Source organism: Echiichthys vipera, assembly GCF_963691815.1.
Source record: "Echiichthys vipera genome assembly, chromosome: 15".
In the NCBI taxonomy this organism is placed as follows: Eukaryota; Metazoa; Chordata; class Actinopteri; order Perciformes; family Trachinidae; genus Echiichthys; species Echiichthys vipera.
In genome coordinates, this window is record NC_139840.1 from 20,933,018 (window position 1) to 20,959,588 (window position 26,571).

Below are 26,571 nucleotides of genomic sequence, written 5' to 3' on the forward strand. Positions count from 1 at the left end.
GTGTGATTTGCCGGAGGGGATGGGATCAAACAGACTCAAACAGACTCCGGTCTCCTGTAGGCTGCTGGGCTGGGTCTGACCAACCTGGCAACCTGAGTGGTGAAATTATTTGTCGTTGTTGCAACTACGATCTTGAGACACTAGATGCCGATTTTCTGCTCATTACATATACAATAAAATTCTAATTATAAAAAACAATCCCAAACAATCAGTAGATGAAACTCACATAATTAATTTGATCATCTTAGTAAAATGCTTTATCCATAAAATGATTTAGCTTAACAAACTTATTTTTAAATCATATTTGACCACTATATAGAAAACCTAAAATTCAAAAATAAAAAAGTGGAAAAAAAAACATTATATTATTTAGGCATTTCAGATTTACTCCCTTAGTTCTTTCTCTCTTTTTTTCTTTTTCATTCCTTTTTTATGTTTTACTGTCTTTGTACATTTTAATTTAGGTTGTTAGGATTTTCCTACATTTAGAAAAAGCTTACATGTTTGTATTGTATATAACTCTGGAACATATAAAAAAAAGTATGTTTATATTGAATGTTTTCATTAAATATGTTTAAAAAAGGATAGAAAAATTAGAAAAAGAGGAGTCATCATGTCTAAAGTCATATCACAAGTCTTTAACCTCCCATGTGTACTCACTCAAAAACATATCTCCTCTCCATCACTTTTAAATCATTATTTATTTTCTATAAAGTAAAGTTGCAAGTCATCAAAACAGTATTTTAGTCGGCTCAAGTGTAAGTCCACATCTCTGCCAGTGTGCAGCAGTTTTTATCTTTATAAATGTCTTTTTCAGTCAAGACAAACAAAGGCATAGTGAGTTAAACTGGTTAATATAATAATATTGATATGCTCTGAATGGGCAGACCTGCAATAACCTCAGTAATTGTGAAAAGAATAAGGATGAAATAACATTTCATATTGATGCTGAGATGTATTGTATTGTATGATGGAAAAGGGGCCACCAGTGTTCAATGACTGCTTCAGTAAAAGGCATTTCTGTCAATCATCTTGGCTAAAAACAAGCCTTACCCTGTCTGTTGCAGGCCTCATTTTAGCCTTTGTAATGGCTTAAAAACTGACATTCATAGAAAGGTTTGGTCTCATTGGGAACCTGAGCATCTGCAGATTCATTCAATAACTGACATGTTATGATTCACTAAAGTTAGAAAATACACAATATGAATAAATCCATGCTTTTGTTAACTGCACTGCCATCTTGATTTTAAAGCTGCTGTGTGTGTGTGTGTGTGTGTGTGTGTGTGTGTGTGTGTGTGTGTGTGTGTGTGTGTGTGTGTGTGTGCTACTGTCATGTCCTGCTGTGGCGGACAAGGATCGCCCGCTCCCCATAGTCTCCTCCCGCTGGCTCCACTGTGTCCCTGGCTCATCAGGACTAGTCTGGACCTGCTGACATCCAATCTACGTCACACTGAGACTCATCGTTAGAGACGACAGCTTTAATTTCCCAATGAAATCCACCAACACTACACACCACGGCTCGTTTAGCTCACATTTCTTTCAGTCAGAGGGAATTAGCTTCAGAGATGAGTGACACCACGCTCATGTTTGTCTGTTATGAAGCTAGCTTAGCTCATTGAACTTTAACCAGCGGCTGGTTGTAGCTTCAGACACATATTGTATCAAACTTACTCGGCAAGAAAGCGAATAAGCATATTTCCCAAGTTGTCAAAATATTCCTTTAATTTCCTTTTATGAGAGAACAGAATTAAATTTAAATGTAAAAAACATTCTGAACATGGTCTGATTATTCTTTTCTTATTAAAATGTACATTTCCTCAGAAAGGTTTGAAACACAATATCCTTTAAAATATGTTGCTGTTTCCATTTGTTCGCTGTTAGAGCTGATAACCAATACTACGGTGGCCCTGAGAACTCTCTGCACTGCAAATTAAGGAAACACATGCAAATACGATAAAACAGTGTTGTCTTGAAACACTTCCGTTGTGTTGTGGTGTTTGCAGTACGTTTTCTAAATGCTGCACGTGTGTTGTCCAATTGATGAAGGTGTTTTCTTAATTTCCTTGTGTTTTTGTCTGTTTGCATGTGTATCATTAAAGTGTGACTCCGGCGCAAAATCCTCCCATGGTCTTTTGTCGGCTCTTATATACATCAAATAAGCCATCAAGACAGTTTTTTTTTCGTGTATGAATTATTAACGGAGAAATCTGGGAGAGTCGCTAACAGTCGGACGTGGCTAACACTGATTAGCTCAGGGCAGTGCGGTGAAGGCATTAAAATGTCTTTTTTAACCACCAATACTGCTCAAAATAACACCAAACCTCTGCAGCAGCATGAGAAGAGTCCCTACACATTAAAAAAACATTAACAATGTAGTTAGTGAACCCGGAGTTTGTTAAAAGAGTGTTTTAAAGACTTACCAACTGGCCGCGGTACCAGCTCCTCTCATAGTAAAGTCCATTCAAGTCGATTACCAAAGTCAATCCAAAAGGAAGGAGCCCATTGTTGCTTCGTTTTATGTGTAGGGACTCTTATGCTACTGCAGAGGTTTAGTGTTATTTTGAGCAGTGTTAGTTGACAAGAAAGACGTTTTAATGTCTTCACCGTACTGCCCAGAGCTAATCAGTGTTAGCCACATCCTGCTGTTTGCGACTCTCCCGGATTTCTCAGTTAATAGACGGAAAAACTGTCTCGATGGCTTATTTGATGTATGTAAGTGCCAAGAAATACCACGGGATGATTTTGCGCTGGAATTACATATTAACTCAAGGCCACATCCAATATTTCTCTCGGTCATGTCTTGTGGCCGACATTAGCAGCGAGCTCCAGAAGAAATGAGGTGTTAGATTTCTTTCAGGGCTTTAAGCTGCATCTGGTGGCTTTCATCAGTGGATGGAGTTTACAACTGAGCCATCTGCATCTGTAGATGAAGTCTACCAGATGTGACTGAAAGAGCCAGAGGAGATGTTGGAAGTTGACCTTGACTTCTGATTTTGTTTTACTTTTATTTATAAAATCAAGAATGAACCTTACAGTTCAACTTTCTGACTGTTTGTCTTGTTTGCACCGGAATTACACTTTAAGTTGCGGTGCTGTGAGCTCTCAGGGCCACCGTACATTACACCTTTGATGATGCAGTGATGCACCATCACTGAATGCAATATGTGAAGCCTTTAAACATAAGAATGCACTTGGGCATTTACTCAAAGAGAACACACAGACACACACACACACACACACACACACACACACACACACACACACACACACACACAAAACATCATTTGACCAGGATGATGGTCACACGAGTGTCCTTCAAACGTCCGTGACCAGCAGTGGCGCAGATGCACCAATTAAGGCTTATTGTGTAGCAGTAGATGAACACAGGGCAACATTTGATCACTAGCCCACCGCAGCGCTTCTAACAGGAGGTTATTGTGTGTCCCCCTCTTATCTGGCCCTTGATGCATTGCCCATGGCAACAGTATGCAAAGACATCGCTTGATGACAGTGGAGAAAGGAGGCGCGGTGCAGGGGGTTTGTTTGAGCAGATAACAGCCTCTTTCTGTCCAGGTTATATAGACTCAGGTGAACTCGTATTCTCTGCAGGTTTGAAAGCAAACAACATAAAGAGCTTTATTTCCTTTAAATGTGACAGCAACTCTACTCGTATTTGATTTGCTATAGAGTCAAGTAAGACTGGCTGTAAAATTATACTTCTTATACATTACGGTCACTATCTGCAATCAGCTAGTTTGATACAAAACTAAATGACAGAACAACAACGTCATTTGAGATACACTGTGACCTTCAGCCTGTGGTGCAGTGAAACCAGCTTCACTTCTGTTAAGTTCTGTTAACATGGTCACACTGTGATACAGTATATGGGGTTTGCTCTATGTTGCTAAATAGGGGTTAAGGGACCTTTAAGAGACTGTGATCCTTATGGGATGCTACTTTACGCGTGAAGCACGTGAAAACACACGTGAAAACAAGGAAGTGTTGGTCTAGACATGAGGCTGAAGTAAAAAGTTAGTTGATGTTCTGAAGCAAAACGTCTGTGCGTGTCAGTCTTTCACACACAACAACTTCCCTTTCGTTGTGTTTTCACTTCTTGGAGTTTATATTTTCACACTCACACACAAACAGACCCAAGGCTTGTTGCAGTAAGACGTAGTAGGATGTAGGATCTTAGATGTAGAAAATTTGAGCAGATAACATTTGCATTAACTGTCACTTTATCCTTGTGATAAATTTGACCCCATTCAATGTTTTATGCCTCTAACTAAGTGCTTGACAACATTTTTTAATCATTTTCTGGAGGTTTTGAATCACTGGGCTTCAAATTGACCCCAAGGACGAAAGACTTTAACCTGAAAATCACATTCACGCTCTGAAGTAACGTTGATTGTGACTCCTGTGATTCCTTCACTCTCATTCAGGTAACTTCACGATGTATTTCTGCAAGTTCTCACCCTCCTTAGTCTTTGAGTCTCACTGTGACATCAGGACCGTACAGCCAATCACTGAACACCTCCCAACCATCAGTGACTGCAGCCTTTGTCAACAAGCTTCATATGAAATTTGTAAAACCTAATAATCTCAATTCCATTTTTTTTATTATAGAAACTGCTGCTAGTCTAAACGTAGACTGAGGCCGCTGCTCCTCAGCCTCGTCATTAAGTAAATATAGCAGTGGGGAGGAGGAAATGAGAATGAAAAAGGCCTTCTGCAGCCCACAGGAGAAGTACAAGATGTTGCAACAGTGCAGTACGTCCCACTTTAAATACAAAGCACCCTGGTAATCAGTGAAAACATGGAGTTAACCAGCACATGCAACTTTCTTACGGAGCTTAATAGAATAAAGAATATTTCAGAAGTGCAGTGGTCTCAGTCTATAATTATTATTAATGAAGTTAGTGTACTTAAGCATGGAAAAAGAGTTCCCTCAGTTTTCTCTAAAATGTGCTATAGTGACATTTCACTATAACAATGCAAATAAAACACTTTCATGTAATGTGAGCTCATGTTTGTCTTCTTCAAGGCCATGTCTGCACACACACATGGTCTGATGAAACATGGTCCTTTGTGCGGCAGTTGCTCAGTCTATAGGTGACTCAGCTGGGAGTCACCTATAGTGCAGGTGCTGTTGAGCAAGGCAACAAACCCCCAACTTCTCGGGGCGCTGAGCTATTGGCAGCCCCCTCGCTCTGACATCTCTCCATTGATTGCATGTATATAGGTCCTGTTTGTGCATGTGTGTATTTCGGGCCTGTGTAACATGAATAATAATAATAACAGAGTGAAAAATGTTTTAATTTCCTTTGCGGGATAAATAAAAGGAATTCTTTTTCTTCTTACACCAGGAAACAAAGAAGACAAAATAAATGTGTGTTGTATGAGGTGTTGGTTTGGCTCCTGAGCGGGAAAGTTAATCAGTGAGTCACTGATAAGGCGCTAAGACGTTACCATAGTGATCCCAGATTGCAGCAGCAATGTGAAGGCGTTGTTAATAACGTCTGCTCACGATGACAAGCTTCACGTCCTGAAAGAGGTGGAGTCACATGATGAAACCTCATGACTCTGTGACCCCTGCATGCATGGCTGCAGGGATTAGAGAACATTTCTTTCTTTCTTTTTTTTAAAATATATATTTCAAATATTACAATACAAAAACTAATATTAGACCCCAAACTAAGTATCCTTGGTATTTATCCGATAAACCATAACCTTAACGAGGCAAATAATGATTATTTTTTTGCATGCTACAAGCCAAATACACAAAGCCAAATCATAGAAATCCAAAACTTTACCATGTATTTATTATGCGTCTGTTTGTTTGTTGTTTTTTGCTCCTTTTATTTTTGATTTGAAATGCTTTTCTTGATGGGTTATTTGCATTTTGGACTGTGCAAAATAACACATGATACTGCCCTGTGATGTTTATCTCATTTAAGTTGAGCTTTATTGTGAGAGTATTGTTCTGCACCTATTATATCTGTTTTTAGTGTGATTATTATTCTGAAAATTAATAAACACACTTGTTGAGGTACATACAATACAGTGCTATTGTGATATATCAGTTTAAATGTGTTGTGCTGTAGCATATTTTCAAATGCACTGGAGCTGATGGATGATACAATCTTATTTAGACATGAAATAATAATAACAGACATGAATAAATTAAACATTAACCGACACATTCAACAGCAAAATGTACGAGGGAGATAAGCACACATCACCCAACTGACTGTAAGTGTTTATTATAACAATGTATGTTTCTACTTAATGAGAGGTGTTTCTAGTTTTATTGTTTGTTACAATCTTAGAAACAAAGCCAAACGATATTGTATTTCAAAACATAACATATATGGAAATGAACTGGGATCTGAAACACTTGAGTCTTATGAACGTAATAATATTTGACTTTGATTAAAAACTATCTAAAAACTAAAACTAACTACTTTTCTTCTTCTTTTTGTAATAGATTCAGTCTTTTGCATCACAACTGGCAGAACTAATTATTCCAACACTTTTCATTTGTCAAGTATTTGATTAAAAAAGTGTATATAATATATAATAAAAAATAATAATAATAATAAATGAATGACAGAGAAAGCTGTTAACTAACAATGCACTATAAGTGTGTGGACCTTTTCCCACTCCTTTTAAGACATGTATAAAAAAAAAGTTCTGTAATATTATTTTCTGTATGACCGTTCCTGTTTTCTTTTTTACATGTTTGATATAGATTTAAATCAAATAAAAAAACTAAACTAAAGGAATATACAAAAATAGGCTTTACCATGTTGTTTTAGCAAGTGTTTTTTATTACATTAATATAAAAGGTGCTTTAATGTGATATAGATAGATTGTCACCGAGATATGAAATCACTTATGTTGGGACAAACTATATGTGATACATATGATTATGTGATATTGATATTACTATGATTTATAGTATAATTGTGTGATATTGATGTTGATGTGATATATAGTATGATTATGTGATACTGACATAAATATGGAACAGGTTATGATTGTGATATTGATATTAATATGATATATAGTATAATTGTGGGATATTTATGTTGATGTAATATATAGTATAATTGGTGTTGGTATTGATATGTTAGGATGTTATCACATTCTGTAATTTGAATTATAACATTGCTTATAGTATAACATAATACTGAAGGTCTATTTATATCATTGGCATGGCAAAAAAACCAACTGTACTGTGTGTGCAGTGTGTTTTGAAGTGTTGTTTTTGTACGTTTAAATTGAATATAAATGTATTTTTTAATAATATAATGCATTATCACAACTGTATGCATGTGTGGGACCCCAGGAAGAATAATGGGGATCCTAATAAACTAAACTAACCATACATATAGGCCTACATTTGGCAAGTAAAGATGGATATAATTATATAGAGACTTATATAATAAATAGTGTGAATAAAATTTCCCTAATGCCTCTTGTGATTTCAAAAGATTCCCATAAGGGTCATGAGGGAAATTGCAAAGTCATGCTGAGTAGTGAGGAGGCTGAGACTGGACTGAAGTGGGCTGTAATCACGGTCTGAATCATCTTATCGCGAGAAGTGAGCCCCGGTATAATTCCCCATCGAGCCTATAGCCCTTGAATCATCTTATCGCGAGAAGTGAGCCGTGGTATAATTCCCCATCGAGCCTGTCTCCCTGCTCACTCTCCTCCTCTCCTGTGTCCGTCGTTGAGGTCAAATCTGAGGTAAGTGTGAGACACAACATATTTTATTATGTTTTTCGTTTGCTGCTTTACAGTTTTATTGTTTTGTAAAGGGTTAATTTGTCCCGTTTATCTACCCTGGGACGAGTTCAGTTACTTTCGCTCACAGTTCAACAAGTGGTTTTTCACAAAATGATGTTCTTTCTCAAGGCTTTTCCTTTAAGTAGCAGACAAATAGTTTGTTTTTGTGAAGTGAACAGTTTCCACTATGGTTCCCACTGACAGAAACGTCTGGTAACAGAAACGATAACTCAACGCGAACTATAGAAAATGTAAATAATAAGTGAATAGTTTCCCCTTTAAAATGAAACCCCGGAATATGTATGAAAAAAACGTTGAAATTGAATTGTAAATATCCATATGCGGATACACCTGTGGATTTAAACAGAAGTGGCTCATAGGTTTCGGGTTGTTTCCACTTTTTTACTTGGTCTCTTCTGGTTTCATAATAATATTACACACGCACTCACACACACACACACACACACACACACACACACACACACACACACACACACACACACACACACACACACACACACACACACACACACACATGCTTGATAAAGATCTTATTATAAGAGCTTGAAATCCTTGAAAAAGCTTGAATTATAGTGTTGTGTTCTCAAGATTTGAAAAGTACTTGAATTTTGGATAAATTACTTGAAAATGCTTGAAATTGTTTCCACGTTTTATTTCACAACAAATAGCTATAGAACAGGAGTTATTGCAAAACACAATTTAAGTGTTTATAGCATAATTCCATCTCCTTTTAACTTGATAAAAAAGTGTACTAATACATTTTTTTTTTAAAGTATGTATGTATTTGTCGAAATGTAATTTACCACAGCTGTAAAGTGCTGGAAAAGCTTGAAAATACTTAAAGTGCTTAAATTTGACCTTATTATTTACAATATGCCAGTTCATTGTCTTCTTTAATAAGTTACAAAATAGTTATCATAAATTCCTAAAGTCCAAGGTAATGTCAGGTCAATTTACTATCACACAAAGTCAATTCAGTAATAAAAAAAATTGCCCGTTAATTTTAGACTTTTGTTGACAGTAAATGTATTGTATATTAGAATAGTTTTAATGTTAAATGCACTGGAGCTTCTCAGATGTAAGGATTTGCTGCTTTTCTTAATGTCTTATGATAGCAAACCTTTCATGTTTGGGTTGTGGACTGTTGGTCAGATAAAACGTATAACTTCTGTACGTCATTTCTGGGCTCTGGAAATGTGAAATGTGCCTTTTTTTGTTATTGTTTTCAGACAAATTGTATACATAAAAAAAAACGTAGTCAAGATTATAATCAGCAGATCGGTTCATGAGGAAAATAATCATTAGTTGCAGCCCTAAAACGCATAGTGCTTTAATAATAGGCAGCATAATTATACAATTGAGTCGATATTCTACACAAAAGAGTTTTTTTTGTCTTGTAAATGAGGAAGGGTTATGGTTTATGCATGGTTTTACGCACTAAAGAAACAATGCACGGCTGTGATTCTGAGAAGAGATTGTGTAATAATACATAAACGGTGTCCCTCGTCTGTTATCCAGTTAGACTCAAGATGGCTGCAGGCAAGGCACACATTGGGAAGCTGGCCCCAGACTTCACAGCTAAGGCGGTGATGCCAGACGGACAGTTTGACGACCTGAAGCTGTCAGACTACAGAGGTATACTTCAGCATGCGTCTCATCCTCTGTCGACTGGAGAACAGGCTTTGATTCTCTTCTGGACTGTGATTCGCTGCTTTGTGATCCCACAATATGTTGAATAGACGTTCATTTGCACTACTAAAGACTAGAATTAATTAGCCTGTGATTACGTAGGTGCGATGTCACGTGACAAACGCAACAGCCTTATTTGTTCTCTTTTCCTTTGGTGCAGGGAAATATGTCGTCTTTTTCTTCTATCCCCTGGACTTCACCTTTGTGTGTCCAACCGAGATCATCGCTTTCAGTGACGCCGCCGACGACTTCAGGAAGATCGGCTGTGAGGTCATCGCCGCCTCTGTTGACTCCCACTTCTCCCACTTCGCTTGGTAGTTACGAGCTTTATTCTGCATATTGTGATTGTGTTGATTCACTCACTGCAAACTCCTCACTTTTTAATTTTTTCCCCCGGTTTATGTTCTCAAAGGACCAACACACCACGAAAGCAGGGCGGTCTGGGTGCCATGAAGATTCCCCTGGTGTCTGACACACGGCGCATCATCTCCACAGATTATGGTGTCCTTAAAGAGGATGAGGGCATCGCCTACAGGTTGGTTTAACAATATGGAGTTTCAGGGCCCGTCCACACGAAGATACGTTTTCCTGTAATCGCACAACTTTAGTATCCTTTTGGCCGACCATCCACACGCAGCCGTCTTTATCTTTTGAAACTGGGTCCCAGAGTGGGAAGATTTGAAAACACCCCCCCGTGGCGTTGTCGTCCGGACGGCAAAGCTGCGTACTTTGTTCAATGATGGCCTCATCGCCCCACCTTGGACCTCTAACCCCCGTGGTGTTGCATAACAACAACAGTGCTGCTGTGTGAGAGGAGAGAGACACGGACACATAGTTAGGCCGACCACATATTTCTCCCTTTTCCCTGATGCTCTGAATACGTCGCTAAATTGGTCGCTAGTAGCTTTTTATAAATAAAGTAACTAAGAAGGTCTGAAATGTTGTTAAATCCAGCAAGTTAGTGCCGGCCTTTGAGTGCTTTGGGACGGGGAAGGTGAGGACAGTAATTCGTGCACCAGTGTCTCCAAGACACCACAAAAGTTTCCAATAACACCAGAGCAGTCGCCAGATTTCTATCTAGGATGGATGAGGATTTGGGAAGTCTCCAGATTTGGCGAAAAACTCACCGCTGGTGTTTGTATCATAGCCTACACAGCGTCTCCCTGTCTCTTCTTCTCCGCTGTTGGTGTATTTCTGTGGCATTTACAGTGCCACATCCAGGCCTGGCATGTGTTTTACAGCGTTTTTAGCCGGTTTCATTGGTTTCGTGTGGACGCAGATATTTCTTGAGCCGAGGCTGTTTGGACGGAAAACGTTTTAAGAATGACAGAGGAAAAAAAAGGTTGTTTTGTCGATCGTGTGGACGTACCCTCAGTAGGCTTCAACAGAGATTAGAAACAATAAAACCAGAGTTAGCTGCTGTCGCTTGCTGACGGAGATGGCACAATTTTCTTACTGTATAATTAAATGCACTTTGTTAAAGATGTTTCAGGCAGCAATTAGGACACCTTTCATGTATTCACTTACTGCAGGTCTGAACCGTCCTGAACTGCTCTTCCTCTCTGTTTAGGGGTCTGTTCATCATTGATGACAAGGGCATCCTGAGACAGATCACCATCAACGACCTCCCAGTTGGACGCTCTGTTGAGGAGACCATGCGTTTGGTCCAAGCGTTTCAGTTCACTGACAAGCACGGAGAAGGTAAGTTATTGCTGTAGCACCTGTAGTGTAGCTAAAACTTGAGCTTATCAAACTCTTGTGTTCCTAAAAGATTGAAATAGTGCTTGCCCTAAAATGTGCCACACGTGAGTGACATAATGACTCAGATATGGTTAATATTAATCAGAATCAGAAATACACTATTGATCCCAAAACACATTTTTTCCCATTCTTTAATTTAGATATATAGACAAATTATAAGAACAATAGGAAATAATACAAATGCATATGTATTAATTTATATGTATATGGAAAAAACAGAGATAAATATGTAAAAATAGGCTTACTACAATATAAAACAAGTCATTTTAAGTAATAATAGACCATTTTAAACTATTTTGCAGTGTACATATGCAGTATTAATCCCATAGTAAATTATTATTGCAGTATTGCAAGGTTGAAGGATATAAATTGTGAACTAATAAATTAATAAATATGGGTTTATAGCTTCAGATGTGAAGCTCACCATTGTACTTTTAAAATAGGTCAGACAGGGCAAAGATCATAAAGGCTTATTTAAATTCAGTGGTTGATATGTGATCAGTGCTGAGGAACAACGAGTTGAGAAATGATTGTAGACTTAAAGGAGAGCAATAACTTGAGCAAACTGCATGTCCCTGTTTTAAACCCTAGGCAATAGAACGTGTTATATACTGTATATATGCGTCATTTTGGCACAAGTCTTCACTGTTTGGTCGACCGGGCCAGGACTCATTACAGGCTTATCTTTTCAGTCTGCCCAGCCGGCTGGAAACCAGGAAGTGACACCATCAAACCTGACGTCCAGAAGAGCAAAGACTTCTTCTCCAAGCAGTAATAAGCCGAAGCCCAGAATCTGCAGCCTGTTGTAGCAGATTTCATTTAGAGATTATGTTTCCAGAGAACAATACTTAAGTCAGCCGCTGTGACCCGTGGAGGAGCAGTTAGGAGACAGTTTCTGTACTCGAGCGTGTGTTGTCTGTAAAGTGAATAGTGCACGCATGACCAAAGTATATCATTGTGTAATTATGTTGTGGTGATGTTTGCTATTTTCACTGTTGGGCTGAGCTAAATGTCTGTTTGTTCTCTCACGTCATTCCTTTCTATTGTTAGATGCAAAGCACCGTAAAAACAGTTTATTGGAATGAATCTACACACTCACACACTAAATGATGTTGTACTTTTATTTTTATTTTTCACAGTGAGCAACAGGTTATTTCATTTAAATAAATAAAAGTTTATAACATTCTCCTTAAGGCATGAATTTACTTCAGATATTTCAGAGGACATGTTGGGGTGTTAGGGTCATTACATGTGTGTTATTATTATTAATATTATTAATATTATAGTATTATTTGATGGTGTTTGTATCAAGTCAGGTACATGTTGGATTGTTTTTTGTGTGTTCCTGTAAAATGCCTTACGTTCCTTGGTGTTCAGTGCCCACAATAATTAAAAGTAACTAAACAATAAAGCAAAGTACTGCAGTCAAGAACGTAGATGTAAAATAAAAAAATGAACATCAAAATATTTAAAATAGATAGTAAACAAATACTTCATACTATATCAAATTGTATACAATGTCACAGTTTAACAACAAGAAGTTGTGCAGGATGTGCAAAAAGCCAAAATACCTCGAAACACACCTGTGTGATTCTTAAACTTCACAGCAGAAATGTTTTACTTTTCATAGGATGTAAAGTAATTATGACAATCATGACAGTGTTCTTCTATTTAGTGTCCTGCATTATACATTCATATAACTGACACATAAATCAAGCAGGGCCATCATTAATATGTTTAATCACCCCTGTAGTGTTGCTGCTATAACCATCAAAATAGATCTTTAAAAATATATATATATCATTAAATAGTTTGAACCATTGAAAAAGGAACAAAAACAAAGTGACTGACATTCAAAGACATGACAAAGGCAGACATCGTAATGATATAAGGGCAAACATCAAAACACTTAAATAAATAATATATAGTAGATAAATAATATAAGAAATGTAGAAAAAAGGAAACAAATAGGTCTAATAAAAGAAATACATTAAAAAATAAATAAAAAAAGAAAATATATATGGCAAGTTATAATGGCAGACAAGTTCACTGAATGTAATTTGAATAAAATGAAATAGCTGATAAACATTTTTTGTTGGATTTAACATATGACAGCGACTCAAAGTATATTTTTAATTAAATTAAAAATAATGGGAATGAAGATGTTGCCTTGGACATTTTGACTTAATGTAAATGAAATGTACCTAGTAATATGAAACGATTATATTAAATGTATTATTGTGAGTTTCTACATTCCAGCCACATGCACCAATAAGTATTGATACATTAACGGAGATTAGTGAGCATCAGTGATATGATGATGATCCTCCTTCACGATAAAACATATTTTCACTTGTGTAGCATGAAGGGATTACAACTTGCAACTGTGCAACCTTGTGTTGCAGAATGACGTATAAATGACCATGCATTCATCATCACCCATTTGATAACTAATGTTGTCCGTGCAGTCTCCCTTCTTCACAGCCAGATGACTGACACCAAATATGCCCCTCCACAGATGAACTCCTCCTTCTGTTGGCACCGGTCACTCACTTTTCTCTGTGTGGAGAACTTATAATGACACCATATAAAGAGGAAACCTCAAATGTTACCTCATGTTAGTTTTTACATTCCAGCTACTAAGTATTGACACATGAATAACATTTACTGTGTGATCGGTGCATCATAATGTCTCCACCTTCTTGTCTAAGAAGAACTGACCCTCCTCAAAGTGTGTCCTGCACAGACGTTTCTGATGGGGTCCAGTTTTCTCTCCTTGTGTTGAACAAAGACTACCTCAGCCTGTCACCATCACCTGCAGGAAATCTGTTTGAAAAAACACATGTTTACTGTTGTGCATTCAGACTCTACATTATAGTATAACGTGTATATTCATTAACCTTTATCCCACTTACATGTGGCCACATCTGCAATGAATATGAGGACTGTTTGACAGTTGCATATCACAAAATGGTGTGCAAATAAACTGTATAAACTAATAAGTTACTACATCTGCAATATGCATCTGTTATTAAACTGAACTTATCTTTATTTAAGACGTGAAAAATCACATGTTTAGGCACTTGAATACATCATATGGATCTGACAGATTCAGCTATACAGGCTCATTTTCATTTGCAATGCATTGGAATGATACAACCGTGCATAAGAGGGATAATAATGATCACAGAGAAATATTAAAACTAGGCAAGAATTACTGACAAGCAGCTATTAACATAAAACATAACATAAGGCTTTCCCATTCTGTTTAATGTGAATTATATTAACATATCATTATACAGTCTATGGTCTTTCCATAAGGACATATTTTTCAAAATAGATCTTTAATTACGTCACACTGGTGTTCTGCACGTCTTACCCCCGGACCGTACCATTTTCACAATAACTGCAACAACAACAGTTTACCAATAAATGCATTCATCATGTAAATATATATACATTGTATTGTAAGTAATATACGTCAGTAAGTATATTGTTGTACTTTATACCATGTAAAGTTGAATTATATACAGTACTTTTGACCCCCCCCCCCCCCCGGCGACCTGGGCTGGTCCGGGTCAACTGTAGGTTCCCCTTTGATTTTAACACTTTCATGGATTAAAATTGAGGAAAATCTACTTAATTTTCTAATGAAAAGGTATTTATTCACTCCACGTAATTAATTTACATTTCCGTTAGGTAAATAAATGTCATTAATATCGGTCAGTTCTTTTTTAAAACAAACTTTATTTATTTAATACAATATTAAAGTACAAATGTATAGGTAGAAAATTATTAATAATAGTATACATATGTGCTGAATATTAAAATAATAGAGACAAGAAGAAAAATATTAATATATCGGTCAGTTCAATTTAAAAATGCACTTCCGGTCATTTTTAATACTCCTTACTGCGTTAGACGTTAGACGGACATTCTTTTGGCGGGAAAGACAAACTGACATTCTGGCTGATGTTTGAGTAATTATAACTATAGCCCAACCTGATTAGACATGAATAGGCTTTGAGCAAACACATTAAAATAATTCCGTGAGAAAATTGTCCATTACAAGTGTATAACGTTAACTTTATCTCGTGTATATTTTTCTTGTAAGATTGGTTAATTACCCCTTAGCCTTCCTGATAAATCGTTACCTCGGCAACAAAAAAGGAGAAAATGGCTGCTGGGAAGATGTGCATCAAGAAGAGCAAGGAGGAAACTGCTGAGGTTTGAGCACAACACACACCAGCAAACAATTACATTTTACCATTGTACCTTTACCTTTTGATTGAATCAGTTTGTGTACGGTATTCATGCGTCCATGTTTTGAGGACACGAAGACAAGGGCGCCATCTTGTGGTCTTCACGTTACAAGTCAGCTTTAAAGCTCAGATATTTGTTTTTATTTTTTCTAAAACCAAAGTGGCAAGGCTTGTTCCTGACCGACCTGAAAACAAAGCAAGAGTCTCTCGTCTTCGTCAAGAGGATGATGGCTGTGGCGGTCTCCTCCATCACCTACCTCAGAGGGATCTTTCCAGAGGATGCCTACAGATCCAGATATCTGGAAGGTGACCACAAACAGCCTGAAACAGCTCAGGAAAATAAGTAAAACTCATGCATGCACTTCATATTACATTCAACTTCAATTCAATTACATTGACAGTGCCAAATCATAGCAAAAGTTATCTCAAGACCCTTTACATATAGAGGGTCTAGACCAGGGGTGGACAATTCTCATCCTGGAGGGCTGCTGTCCTGCATGTTTTAGGTTTCTCCCTGCTCGATCACACCTGAGTCTAACAATGATCAAAACTGTGAGAAGCTTCAGCTGCTTGATAAAGAGCACATCATTAGAATCAGGTGTGAATCCGGTGTGTTGAAGCAGAGAGAAACCTAAAATAGCGGGGCAGTGGCCCTCAAGGACCGGAATTGGCCACCCCTGGTCTAGACCACACTCTATTACTTATCTTTGATTAATAGAGATCCAACAATTCCTCCATGAGCAGGAGCAAATCGCAATATTAATAATATCAATAATAATATCTATATACAGTATTTATCCAGCAATCTTGTGCACACAATTGCAACAGGCAGGAACATCGAACAGTCCCAGCTTTATGTCGGATGGCCTCCTGTCAGCCGTATAGCAGAACCTATTTAACACATTTCATCACAAAAGGCCGTGTTTAAAAAAAAACAGTTTTCTATATAGTAATTCCATCTGTATAGGAAGCCCATGATGAACAGGGCAAAAACAGAGTTTCTATGTATAATAATAATATAATTTATTTAAAATGCACAGAACATTTTTTTTTGCTGTTTACCAGATTTGTGCATCAAAGTTTTGCGTGAAGACTCCAACACCCCTGGTGCCAGCAAAGTTGTGAAATGGTAATTATAACACCCCTCCCTAATGCTCCCAGAATATACAGTAGTACTTTAGTCTGCAGACCACACAGCACTGATAATCTGCACTCGGCGACTGACGGTTGTTTCCTCTCCTAATTGATGTTTTCACCTTGTTCAATTGTGTATGTTCAAGGATGATGGGCTGCTTTGATGCATTAGAGAAGCAGTATGTAAGTCAATGCATCACTGAATACTTTGAATTCGGTCTGCCATTTTGATCAGCACGGCCACCATTTTAATATCGCTCAATGTTTTCTTCTTAACAGCTCCAGATTGTGTTCATTGGGGTATGTATATTAAGTCGGTACAGTTACATTTATAGAGAACATATTGCTAACAGAGGAAAACAAAAAAAAAACCAATAACTGTTCAACTTGTTACTGCAATCTAGGTGTACACCAATCAAGATGAGCCTAATGTAAGTTCTCTTCCTTTTTTCTCTTTTAAGCTCTTTAAATACAGAAAATGACATAAGATAAAGAACAGAAACACACTGTCACAATATATTTTATCAAATAATAATTCCAGTTTGGTCTGATCAACATTAAAGAACATTTATTTTTCTTTTTGCAGTGCATTATTGAGTCATACCAGTTCAAATACAAATACACTGAGAAGGGGCCAGAGATGGACATACTCAGGTTCGGATGGCCTTTCTGTTTGCATCCATGTGACTGAACTGACGATGATATAACCTGACGGTGATATAACCACAGGAACAACGATGTGGAGATGCAGGTGACGTTGGAAGACACCAAGAGGGCCTCGGTGCTGCTCATCAGGAAGCTCTTCCTGCTTATGCAGAACCTGAATGCCCTCCCCAACAATGTGTACCTCACCATGAAGCTCTACTATTATGATGACAGTAAGACGCATTAATGTGTCTCCCGAACAAAATGAATTAAAAATCTAATGTCACTTCTTGGTTTGCATAGTGAAAACATCTCCCCCTGCTCCTGCTCTCCTCTCAGTCACCCCTGCTGACTACCAACCACCAGGCTTCAAGGAGGGCGAGTGTGACAGCCTCTGGTTTGAAGGCACGGCTGTGCACTTCAAGGTGGGTGAGGTGCAGACGGCATTTCACACCTTGAGAGTGCGCGTGTCAGCGGAACAAGGCTGGCTGCAGAAGCTTCAAGACGGGAACCACATTAGGGAGACCAATGAGGTTCCTCAGAGAAATCCTGCAGAGAGGGAAACGATCAAGGTAGGTCCAGAGAGGATTATAAAGCGCAGGACTTCTGTTTTAATGTTATCTCACAGTAAGCTTGTCAATTTCTCAGAGAGCACTAAATGTGGCTCACTCCTTTTTCTGGTTGCAGGAACCAAGTACAAAAACCTACGACGAAGGGGATCTACCTTCTGAAGATGGTAAGTCTGTGCTGATACTAATACAAAACTGTAAAATGCATCACAAGGTTTACACTGTTGACTTAACTTTACACAGAGTCTGCACAGTTCAAGAAACCTAAAAGACCCATGGCAAAGGTAAAGTTGTACTAGAGGCATGATTATAATACGGTATGCATGTTACAAGAAAAGACATGACACATCGCAAACACAATAGGTGATCATCTTTTTTGTCTATCTTAGAGACGTGCAGCTGCCAAAACTCAGACGAGGAGGAGAAGAAGATTTTAGCCATGACATTTGCAAAACAAAATCCGTCACTCATGCAAACACAAACGGGAAACTTTTTATCATTTTATTACAATGTTAAACCCTGTTTAATGTTATTTTGTAATTTATTCGATATGAAAATGTGTTTGACAGGTTCCTTTCATAATTATCTCCACCGACGAGGCAGGATGTTACTGTCAGTTCTAATTTAAACATTTACAAAAAGCGTATATAAAGTGTACAATCTATTTTAATTAATCAATACAATGTTCAAGGTGCTTATTTTTTTTTAAGTATTTTGTGTGTATAAAAATAAATTGATTTTTATTGTTCAAGAAATAAAGCTTGACTTGTAAACATTTTTGTTCTTAAGTACAACTGTAGAAATGTTATTCTGCACATGGATGTTAGAATATAATAAGAGAAAAAACAGAAAGTGCAACTCATATCACAATATGTAACTCTAATTATTCTTTAGAATACGGGGCTACACGGTGGTGTAGTGGTTAGCACCCTTAGGTGTGAATGGTTGTCTGTCTCTGTTTGTCTCTATGTGCCCTGCGAACGACTGGCGTCCTGTCCAGGGTGGACCCCGCCTCACGCCCAATGTCAGCTGGGATCGGCTCCTGCCCCCCGCGACCCCGAACCCGGGATAAGCGGCTGAAGATGAATGAATGAATGAATGAGCTAAACATACTAAGAACAACCCTTAATTTGATCTGTTTGGCACAGATGACGACGCTAATTAAAACATGTTTCAGATTTTTGCCGTTCCATATTTCCGTAGCTATTTGCTTGAGTATTTTCATTTACCTTACATTCAGAAAACAACATATAATATTATGGCTCATTTTCAGCTCCAGGCTCGCTTCTCATTACTTATGAGCACCAGTGTTCGATGGTCTTTCCCTGAAGTCTTGTTCTTGTCCAGACCATCAGTGTCAGTCTGTGGGTCGCTGTTACAGCTCCACCTTCCTGTCGGTGTGTGTGTCCTAGAAGAGGCTGTCCACATCGCCCATCTCCACAAACACAGTCTTCAGCTGGGTGTAGTGTTCAACTGTCACCTGACCGTTCTCCCGCCCTATGCCTGGTGAATGTGAAGATTATATGGTTAGAGGGCAGGGAATATTGGGGGTATAGGCTTTAAAATAAGGAAGATCTTTACTAGACTTTGAAAGAAAAAAAAATCACAAATTAGTTTGATATGAATAATAATTGGCCAGTGAGGTTTGGCTCCTGGTCTGTACACAAACAACTAGTCTGTACCTGACATTTTGAACCCGCCAAAGGGCACCTCCACAGGAGTGATGTTGTAGTTGTTGATGAAACAGGAACCAGCCTTGAGGTGTTCCACCACACGATGGGCTCGCTTCACATCCCTACAGGAACAAAACAAAAAGGTAAAAAAACAATGACATTCCTTCATTTAGTAGTGTGTTCATTTTAAGAATATTTACACATGCCTGTACTGACCAACCAACTGTCATATTTGACTTCTTAGTTGCAACTGCTGGTCATTTTGCTGCTTTTAACTTTGATTCCTCCGAAAGTAAGTGAAAAGGATTTGTATCGTGCTTTTCACAGACAAAAGTAACAAAGTGCTTTAAAAGGACATAAAGCAACAAACAGGGCAAGCGGGAAAAAACACAATTAAGGCTTAGGTGTCTAGTTGACCTGGTGCAGGCAGGTCCACTAAGGGCGCACTCACACTGTCCGTCCGTACCGTGCCCCATGCTTTAGGGTACTTGTCCCCCCCTCCCTCTCTTCCCCCGCGGCCCAGGCCCGTTTGTACTCACACTACCTGGGCCTCACGCGAATGCTTCTTGCCTGCCCATACGTCATCACGCCATAACACGTCACGCGCATTGATTGACGTCATCGCGATGCGTCGCTTTGTTTACAAATCTTTCCATAGACCTCTGAGTTTTTGTGCGTCTTGTCGACTGTTTTTGAATATTTTCATCTGACCAAATCTGCAGTAAACACTCCACCTCCGCATCACACCAACGTGAACCTTTCGCCGGCATTGTCAAACGAACTAGACTTTAGCCGTGAAACGTGGTCGGGCACGGTACGGATGGACAGTGTAAGTGCGCCCTAAATGCCTGTCTAAACAGACATGTATTTATCTGCCTTTTAAAAGATTGCCCAGAAACCGCAGGGCGTAAGGGTGCAGGCACAGAGCTCCATTATTTAGGTGCTACGGACTCAAAAGCTTGAACATCACGGTTGTGTGGGACAGCATAAATTCAACATTTTTGATCTAAGAGAGCAAGGAAGATTGCCATCAGTGTGGGTGAATGTGTCATGTAGTGTAGAGCGCTGTGAGTGATCAGAAGACTATGAAAGTACTATATAAATGCAGTTCTATGTCTCAGCACCACAAACGCACCTGGTGAAAACTCCTGCAGCCAGACCCATGGTGGTGTCGTTAGCTCTAAGCAGCACCTCCTCTTCCGTTTCAAAAGACAGCACAGACATGACAGGACCGAAGATCTCCTCTTTCACACAGGTCATCTCATCTGTGCAGTCACCTGTACGAGTGAAGAAATGACAAACTCACCTTTCTAATCTTTGACTCTTAACAATTCATGGTGTAAAGCCATAATTGGCACAGGGGTGAAAGTGTATGCAACACTGTAAAAAAGTTGTTTATATGAGAATGTATGGTCTCACCCAGTACACATGGCGTCATGTAGTATCCACCTCGGAGTTTGGGATCTGATGGGACAAAAGGTTCACCTCCACACAACACTGTAGCTCCCTAGAAACAGAAACATTTACACCAAGGTCGGAAGTTCACTTGCTGCACATGAGCCTGTTGACAAATCAAAATAAATGATCAGGACAAGTCTTACCTCTTTCTTTGCCTGATCAACAAAGAACAGGACTTTTTCTAGGTGTGGCTGGCTGACCAGTGCTCCCATTCGGGTGCTCTCCAACAGCGGGTCCCCTATCTCGATCGCCTGTGTCCTCTTCACCACCTCCTCCACGAACTCAGGTAAGATATCCTTCTGAACAAAGACCCTTGTACCGTTGCTGCAGACCTGTGATACATTTAATCAAATCTAAAATGCTTCCATGTGCAGATTGTTGTGTCTGTTTATGAAATTACACCATAAAATATCCAAAGCAGAACACACTATTTACCTGGCCCTGAGAAAGGAAATTAGCCATGAGCGCTCCCTTCACAGCGTTCTTCAGATCGCTGTCCTGAAAGATGAGCAGAGGAGATTTTCCCCCGAGCTCCAGAGTCACAGGCTTCACCCCACTGGATGCCATCTCCATAATCTGTGGGTCAAAGACACATGGAAGAACATCCATTATTCTGGTCACATCAAGGTTAGAATGGGAAAAAACAAGACTTTTACAATTGAGGGATGTTTTTTTAAAACGGAGAAGAGTTGAGTATACTAGAGTCTTTAATGTAAACAATACTGACCTTCTTGCCCGTGGGCACACTCCCGGTGAAGGACACCTTAGCAACGTCAGGGTGGCGACAGAGTAACGTTCCAGTCTCCTGGCTGCCCTGCACCACATTGAACAAACCCTCAGGAGCTCCAGCCTTGGCATAGATCTCTGCTAGCATCACCGCCGTCACAGGTGTCACTGGTGACGGCTTGAAAACCATGGAGTTGCCTATTTTAGATGACAGATCAAAGAATAAGTTAAGACCCACTTACTCATCTAATCAACTAGAAAACACTCAGAGATTACACCTATGTCAAGTCTGCATAATAAGACACACAGTGGCTATGATTTTGTGATTTTAGGGTTTATTACATTCACAAATGGTGGAGACTTTGTATGAAGAAAAATACTTGAGACCCCCGGGATGTGACCATTTAAACTTATTATGTTGCTGTCACTTCAGTACCATTACATTTGTTCAGGATTGCTCAGGAAAAATGTGCATGCTTGAAAATGAAATTTGGCTGCAAATGCACAGTATGTGTGAGTGATTTATTGCAGTTTATGTCAAATTATGTGTTTAGGCGCACATGAAGTTAAGGATGAAATGGGGTAAGCCTTAACAGCCATTTCCTGCTTTTAAGCCTTATAGTTGAGGAGTTATGAGCCAATACATAAAGTACATTACAATGCATTGTTTACCAAAAACATAAACAACCTGACTTAGTAAATCATTTAGGTATACTAAAGGTAATAATTTATGTCTTGACAACTATAGTAGTATCCCATACCACAGGCCAGGGCTGGAGCTGATTTCCAGGCAGCTATCTGGAAAGGATAATTCCAAGCACCGATGCCGACACAGACTCCCAGGGGCTCCCTGCGGGTGTAGGCAAAGGATCCCCCAGGCAGCTGGACATGCTGGCCTTGACAAAGGGAAGGCAGAAGTATTTTGTAAAAACAGTGTAAAATGTGACATTTTTAAGTTTTTGGTTCAAACCTTGCTGACAGAGTAAATCTGAATAATGTTTAGCATAATGCCTTTTCCTCAGCCCGCACATATGATAGCAAGACAGTGTTTGAAATTAATTATGTTTGAATAACCTTACATTCTGGTTTTCCCCCTAAACCTTGTATTTCATAAACATGCCTCCAGACAGCCGGAATAAAACATGTAACCAATGAGGGAGTTGTAATTTTCCCACCTGCCAGAGTGCTGGCCATCCCTGCATAGTACTCGATACACAGTCTGGCAGAGTCCACATCCAGACGGGCCTCTGTAATGGACTTCCCATTGTTGACCACCTCCATCTCAGCTATCTCCTCTCTCCTGCTCTGTGCATGAAAGCCAGGGCAAGTGTGATGCATTTTGTTAGTGTTACTTAACATTTCAGATCTATCACTGGATGTACAAAACAGGACACTCGTCTTTTTTTTCTTTTTACTAAACTTTCGGTAGAGGCTATTATCCTCTATTTACTTTCATTACAAAATGTGTGCTAATAACAAAGGAAGGTGAGTTAAGGAAACGTTTTAATGCTAAACATTCTGCTGAAGTAGATCGATTGTATTCCTAATGTCTTCTTTATCCATTTTGAAAGTTAAAGTTTCTTCTAGTCAGACAAGTTAGTTATATGGACTGGGACAGGGGAAAAATCATCACATCAGAAACAAACAGATACAGAAGATGGATAAAGGAGGCCATAGAAATAAGGAGGCGTGAGGGCAACACCATGAACAGGGACGAGGGGCGTACTTGCTCCCACACACCTGGGACACCATTCTCTGCCAGCGGCACCAGGGCGAGGAACGGACACAACTGGGTGTCCAACCCAGTTGGGGAACTTTATTTTGAAGTTTACCGGCCCGGTCAGCTGTTTTCATAAAACACGTCATACCCGGAAGAAAACAGCAGCTCTGAGGAAGGCTGGAGTACAGCCGAAACTGTCAGCTAAGAAAAGGTAAGAGGACATCCTTACCATATAACTAACTTGTCTGACTAGAAGATACTTTAACTTTCAAAATTCTGCTGAAGTGTTGCTGGTGTTTTGGAGCCCTCCAAGTGTTCAGCTGAGACAATAAAGAGGTGGATTTTGAGAAACAGGCTGTAACTCAGTATCAACAGAAACGTCTCTAGTGTGTTTTATATGAAATGTACAGTGCATAGCAATTGCCACTCTAAATATCTTTGTTATGCGAGATATAAGACAATCTCCATCAAATTAGAGGCACATTTAATGCTTTTAACCAGGCCAAGGACCTAGAGTAGGATCAAAATCTGTAAATGTGTATGCGTTTGGCCTTTGTGTTCTCCGGAGAAGCATACAATTGAATTTTTAAAAATCCAAAACACCTCAATAATAAGTGCAGCTTCTATCATGATCCTCGCTCTCTCCATCCCAGACATTTTGCTCCAATAGCCGAAGGCCGACTTGGCAGCCTTCACCGCCTGATCGACCTCCACAGCACCACACGGCTCCAAATGGCACAGGACTCGCCCTGCAAATCAGAATCAGAAATACTTTAATAATCCCAGGTGGAAATTATTTTTGCTTCGAAACTCCAGATGTACAAACAACAAATATTATACAGACAAAAACATATACTAGAAAAACTTTTTAGAAATACAAACAAGATCAAGTAAAGTGAAACATATGACGGTGAGAACAGTTACGCACACAGGTAAATATAAAAACTAAAGGTTAAACTATTTCTGTTTGGAAAGGTCATGACACTCTGCTTATTCAGTTTGTATTAGTTCAAAGTGAGTCATCATTCAATAGAGATGGAAATTAAGCTCAAGTCTGGAGGCTACAGGCTGTAACACACTGAATGTAGCGTGGCATTTACACGCAATCTTTTCTAATGATGGTGGAATTGATGATAAGATAAGAATTGCCTGAAGAGTGGGGATCCCACAGGGTGTGTGATCACTAGGATAAAAGTAGGCACCAAGCCACAAAGAGCCTTAAAAGCATCTTCATTTTAAATATGATGAACACACAGTAGTGCTGAAACGTTAGTCTGTTTGCACAATTAAAGGCTGCAAATCAATCAGTCTGTCTCTCCCTTTCCCTTGGAAAGACACACAACCCTGTTTCAACTAGCTTTAAGTACCAAGGAAGCCACAATAGCTAGGATGTTGTCATATGTCTTAGTTCTGCTCCACTGATGTTGCTCAGGGTCCATAAAACCGGTCGAAAGTGGCCATGTGTGCCAAAATGGATGCACTACAGTGGAGATCAAAATTAGAGTGATCACAGCTTTCCCCCCCCACAAAATAAAGGTTTTTGTGTCTTGGTTATTTAAAAAACATGCTAATACAGTAGTAGTATAGCCACAGCTAGCATTATATCAAATTCTGAACAATAACAGTATTTCAGAATAAACCAAGAATGAATATGTTGTTCTCTAATTTTGACCTCCACTGTATAAGGGTAAGCATGTAAAGGAGATACAATATTATATATGAGAAAGAATATTTTTTCTGATTAACCTCATCATGTCTTACAAAGTTTTTTATTTATAAATGTAGATTTGCACTTTAATCTGCTTTAAAAACAAATTATGTTTTGTAGTAAGACAATTTCCTCATCCAAAACAAAAAATTCCATCAAAACTGAAAGATTGTGCTCCCAATCAATATTTTTAATTGATTTATTCTCAATTGTTTACTGACCTTTAGCATATTTTACTTGTTTGTGTACTTATTTTTGCTCTCCTACTTATTTGTTTTTATGTATGTTTGTGTATATGTCTGTATATGCCTATATCTGTTCATAAATAAGTGATGTATTTGAATTGTTTGTCATATTTGTAATGAAGACAAAATGTAAATATAATTGTGAAAAAAGTACAGGAGGGTTTTGCTCAAATAAAGCATGTGTGCACAGGTGATTTACCTTGGATAATCATATATAGGAAACGTTATGCATAAATAATAATATTCCTGATATTGCTTTCCCAGTCCAGGGATCAACAGACGGACATTTCACACAGCAGTGACCAAAGTCCAGTTAGGAAACAGTGTCAATAATGAAACAAAAAAGGACTTATTTTTAAAAATATCCAACTATTGTGTGGCTTACCTGTTGCAGGTTCGTAAACACGGTCCTTGTTGCATTTCTCTTGGCTGCTCCATCTCTTCCCAGCCCAGAAGTTCAGCGGGACCGTGATGTCAACTGTGCCCGAGGAGATGCATCGTGCTGCCGCTGCGAGGGGAGCAGCAGCGGGCCTCCTCCGCAGGGACGCAGCAAGCCTCTGGAGCATACTCAAAATGGCTCGGTTGCTCGACGTTAGGACAATAACTGTAAAACATATAATTTGCAGGTTGACGACATGCAACAGGGTCCCTTCACTTCAGCAAAACCGACATTAGAAAATGTCAAAAGGAGTTTCACTCAACTATTTTAAGCAAGTGTAACTACAAAATTGTTTCACTAAAGCTACCTTTTTTTATGTTTCACCGTAGTCTTTAAATCTGAGCATACTTACGCACATGTTTATTCACACTTACTGCGTATTTAAAGGTTATGAATCTAAATAACGTCCATAATGTCCATGTTCGGTTAACGTTTCATGATTTCTTGCTGTTGAGAAACCAGGGGGCGGGGCGAGTAATGTACGACCGTTGCTGGGGGATCTGGCAGAACGTCAATGCGTAACAGACGATTGGATATTTTCACTGTCATTCACAAAAAAGATCAAATCTAAAAAATAATATTAGTTAAATATGATTATAAACGTAACGTGTGACTTTTACCACAGTTAATCTATACTGAAAGATACAAGTAAAAAATAAATAAAAATATTATAAAGAAATATATAATGTAAATGTGTTACATGAGCTACAATGAACTGGGCGCAGCGGAG

The 26,571-nt window shown here is 38.7% G+C and overlaps 3 protein-coding genes across 3 annotated transcripts; 2 read left to right on the top strand and 1 right to left on the bottom strand.

Annotated features, from left to right (window-relative positions):
• Positions 1–7,715: 7,715 nt before the first annotated feature.
• On the top strand, positions 7,716–12,627 carry prdx1 (peroxiredoxin 1). The gene is made up of 6 exons (XM_083928019.1): positions 7,716–7,752; positions 9,331–9,447; positions 9,662–9,815; positions 9,914–10,036; positions 11,072–11,202; positions 11,955–12,627. The coding sequence occupies exons 2-6, from the start codon at positions 9,342–9,344 to the stop codon at positions 12,035–12,037; spliced, it is 597 nt and encodes a 198-aa protein (XP_083784145.1). The 5' UTR covers positions 7,716–7,752; positions 9,331–9,341; the 3' UTR covers positions 12,038–12,627.
• A 2,811-nt stretch (positions 12,628–15,438) lies between these two features.
• Positions 15,439–18,171, top strand: zte38 (zebrafish testis-expressed 38; the record flags this gene model as incomplete). Its single annotated transcript, XM_083929049.1, has 11 exons — positions 15,439–15,489; positions 15,686–15,830; positions 16,590–16,653; positions 16,805–16,841; positions 16,938–16,958; positions 17,063–17,089; positions 17,245–17,312; positions 17,388–17,536; positions 17,643–17,875; positions 17,991–18,039; positions 18,116–18,171. The coding sequence occupies 11 exons, from the start codon at positions 15,439–15,441 to the stop codon at positions 18,169–18,171; spliced, it is 900 nt and encodes a 299-aa protein (XP_083785175.1).
• A 166-nt stretch (positions 18,172–18,337) lies between these two features.
• Positions 18,338–26,305, bottom strand: aldh9a1b (aldehyde dehydrogenase 9 family, member A1b). Its single transcript, XM_083927704.1, has 12 exons — positions 26,216–26,305; positions 25,788–26,006; positions 24,053–24,198; positions 22,905–23,034; positions 22,491–22,625; positions 21,731–21,927; positions 21,439–21,579; positions 21,147–21,335; positions 20,965–21,052; positions 20,681–20,822; positions 19,555–19,667; positions 18,338–19,375 (listed from the first exon to the last, which is right to left on the bottom strand). The coding sequence occupies exons 2-12, from the start codon at positions 25,966–25,968 to the stop codon at positions 19,281–19,283; spliced, it is 1,557 nt and encodes a 518-aa protein (XP_083783830.1). The 5' UTR covers positions 25,969–26,006; positions 26,216–26,305; the 3' UTR covers positions 18,338–19,280.
• Between the last annotated feature and the right edge of the window lie 266 nt (positions 26,306–26,571).

Bases quoted from the DNA above. Each gene is read 5' to 3' on its own strand.
- prdx1 (XM_083928019.1), top strand. From the start codon at position 9,342: ATGGCTGCAGGCAAGGCACACATTGGGAAGCTGGCCCCAGACTTCACA. The intron at 9,448-9,661 runs GTATACTTCAGC...CCTTTGGTGCAG, and splicing joins GAAGCTGTCAGACTACAGAG to GGAAATATGTCGTCTTTTTC. The intron at 10,037-11,071 runs GTTGGTTTAACA...CTCTCTGTTTAG, and splicing joins GATGAGGGCATCGCCTACAG to GGGTCTGTTCATCATTGATG.
- aldh9a1b (XM_083927704.1), bottom strand. From the start codon at position 25,968: ATGCTCCAGAGGCTTGCTGCGTCCCTGCGGAGGAGGCCCGCTGCTGCT. The intron at 23,035-24,052 runs GTGTTTTGGATT...TTTCATGCACAG, and splicing joins AAGCTGCACTTATTATTGAG to AGCAGGAGAGAGGAGATAGC. The intron at 22,626-22,904 runs GTGGGAAAATTA...CCCTTTGTCAAG, and splicing joins GATGGCCAGCACTCTGGCAG to GCCAGCATGTCCAGCTGCCT.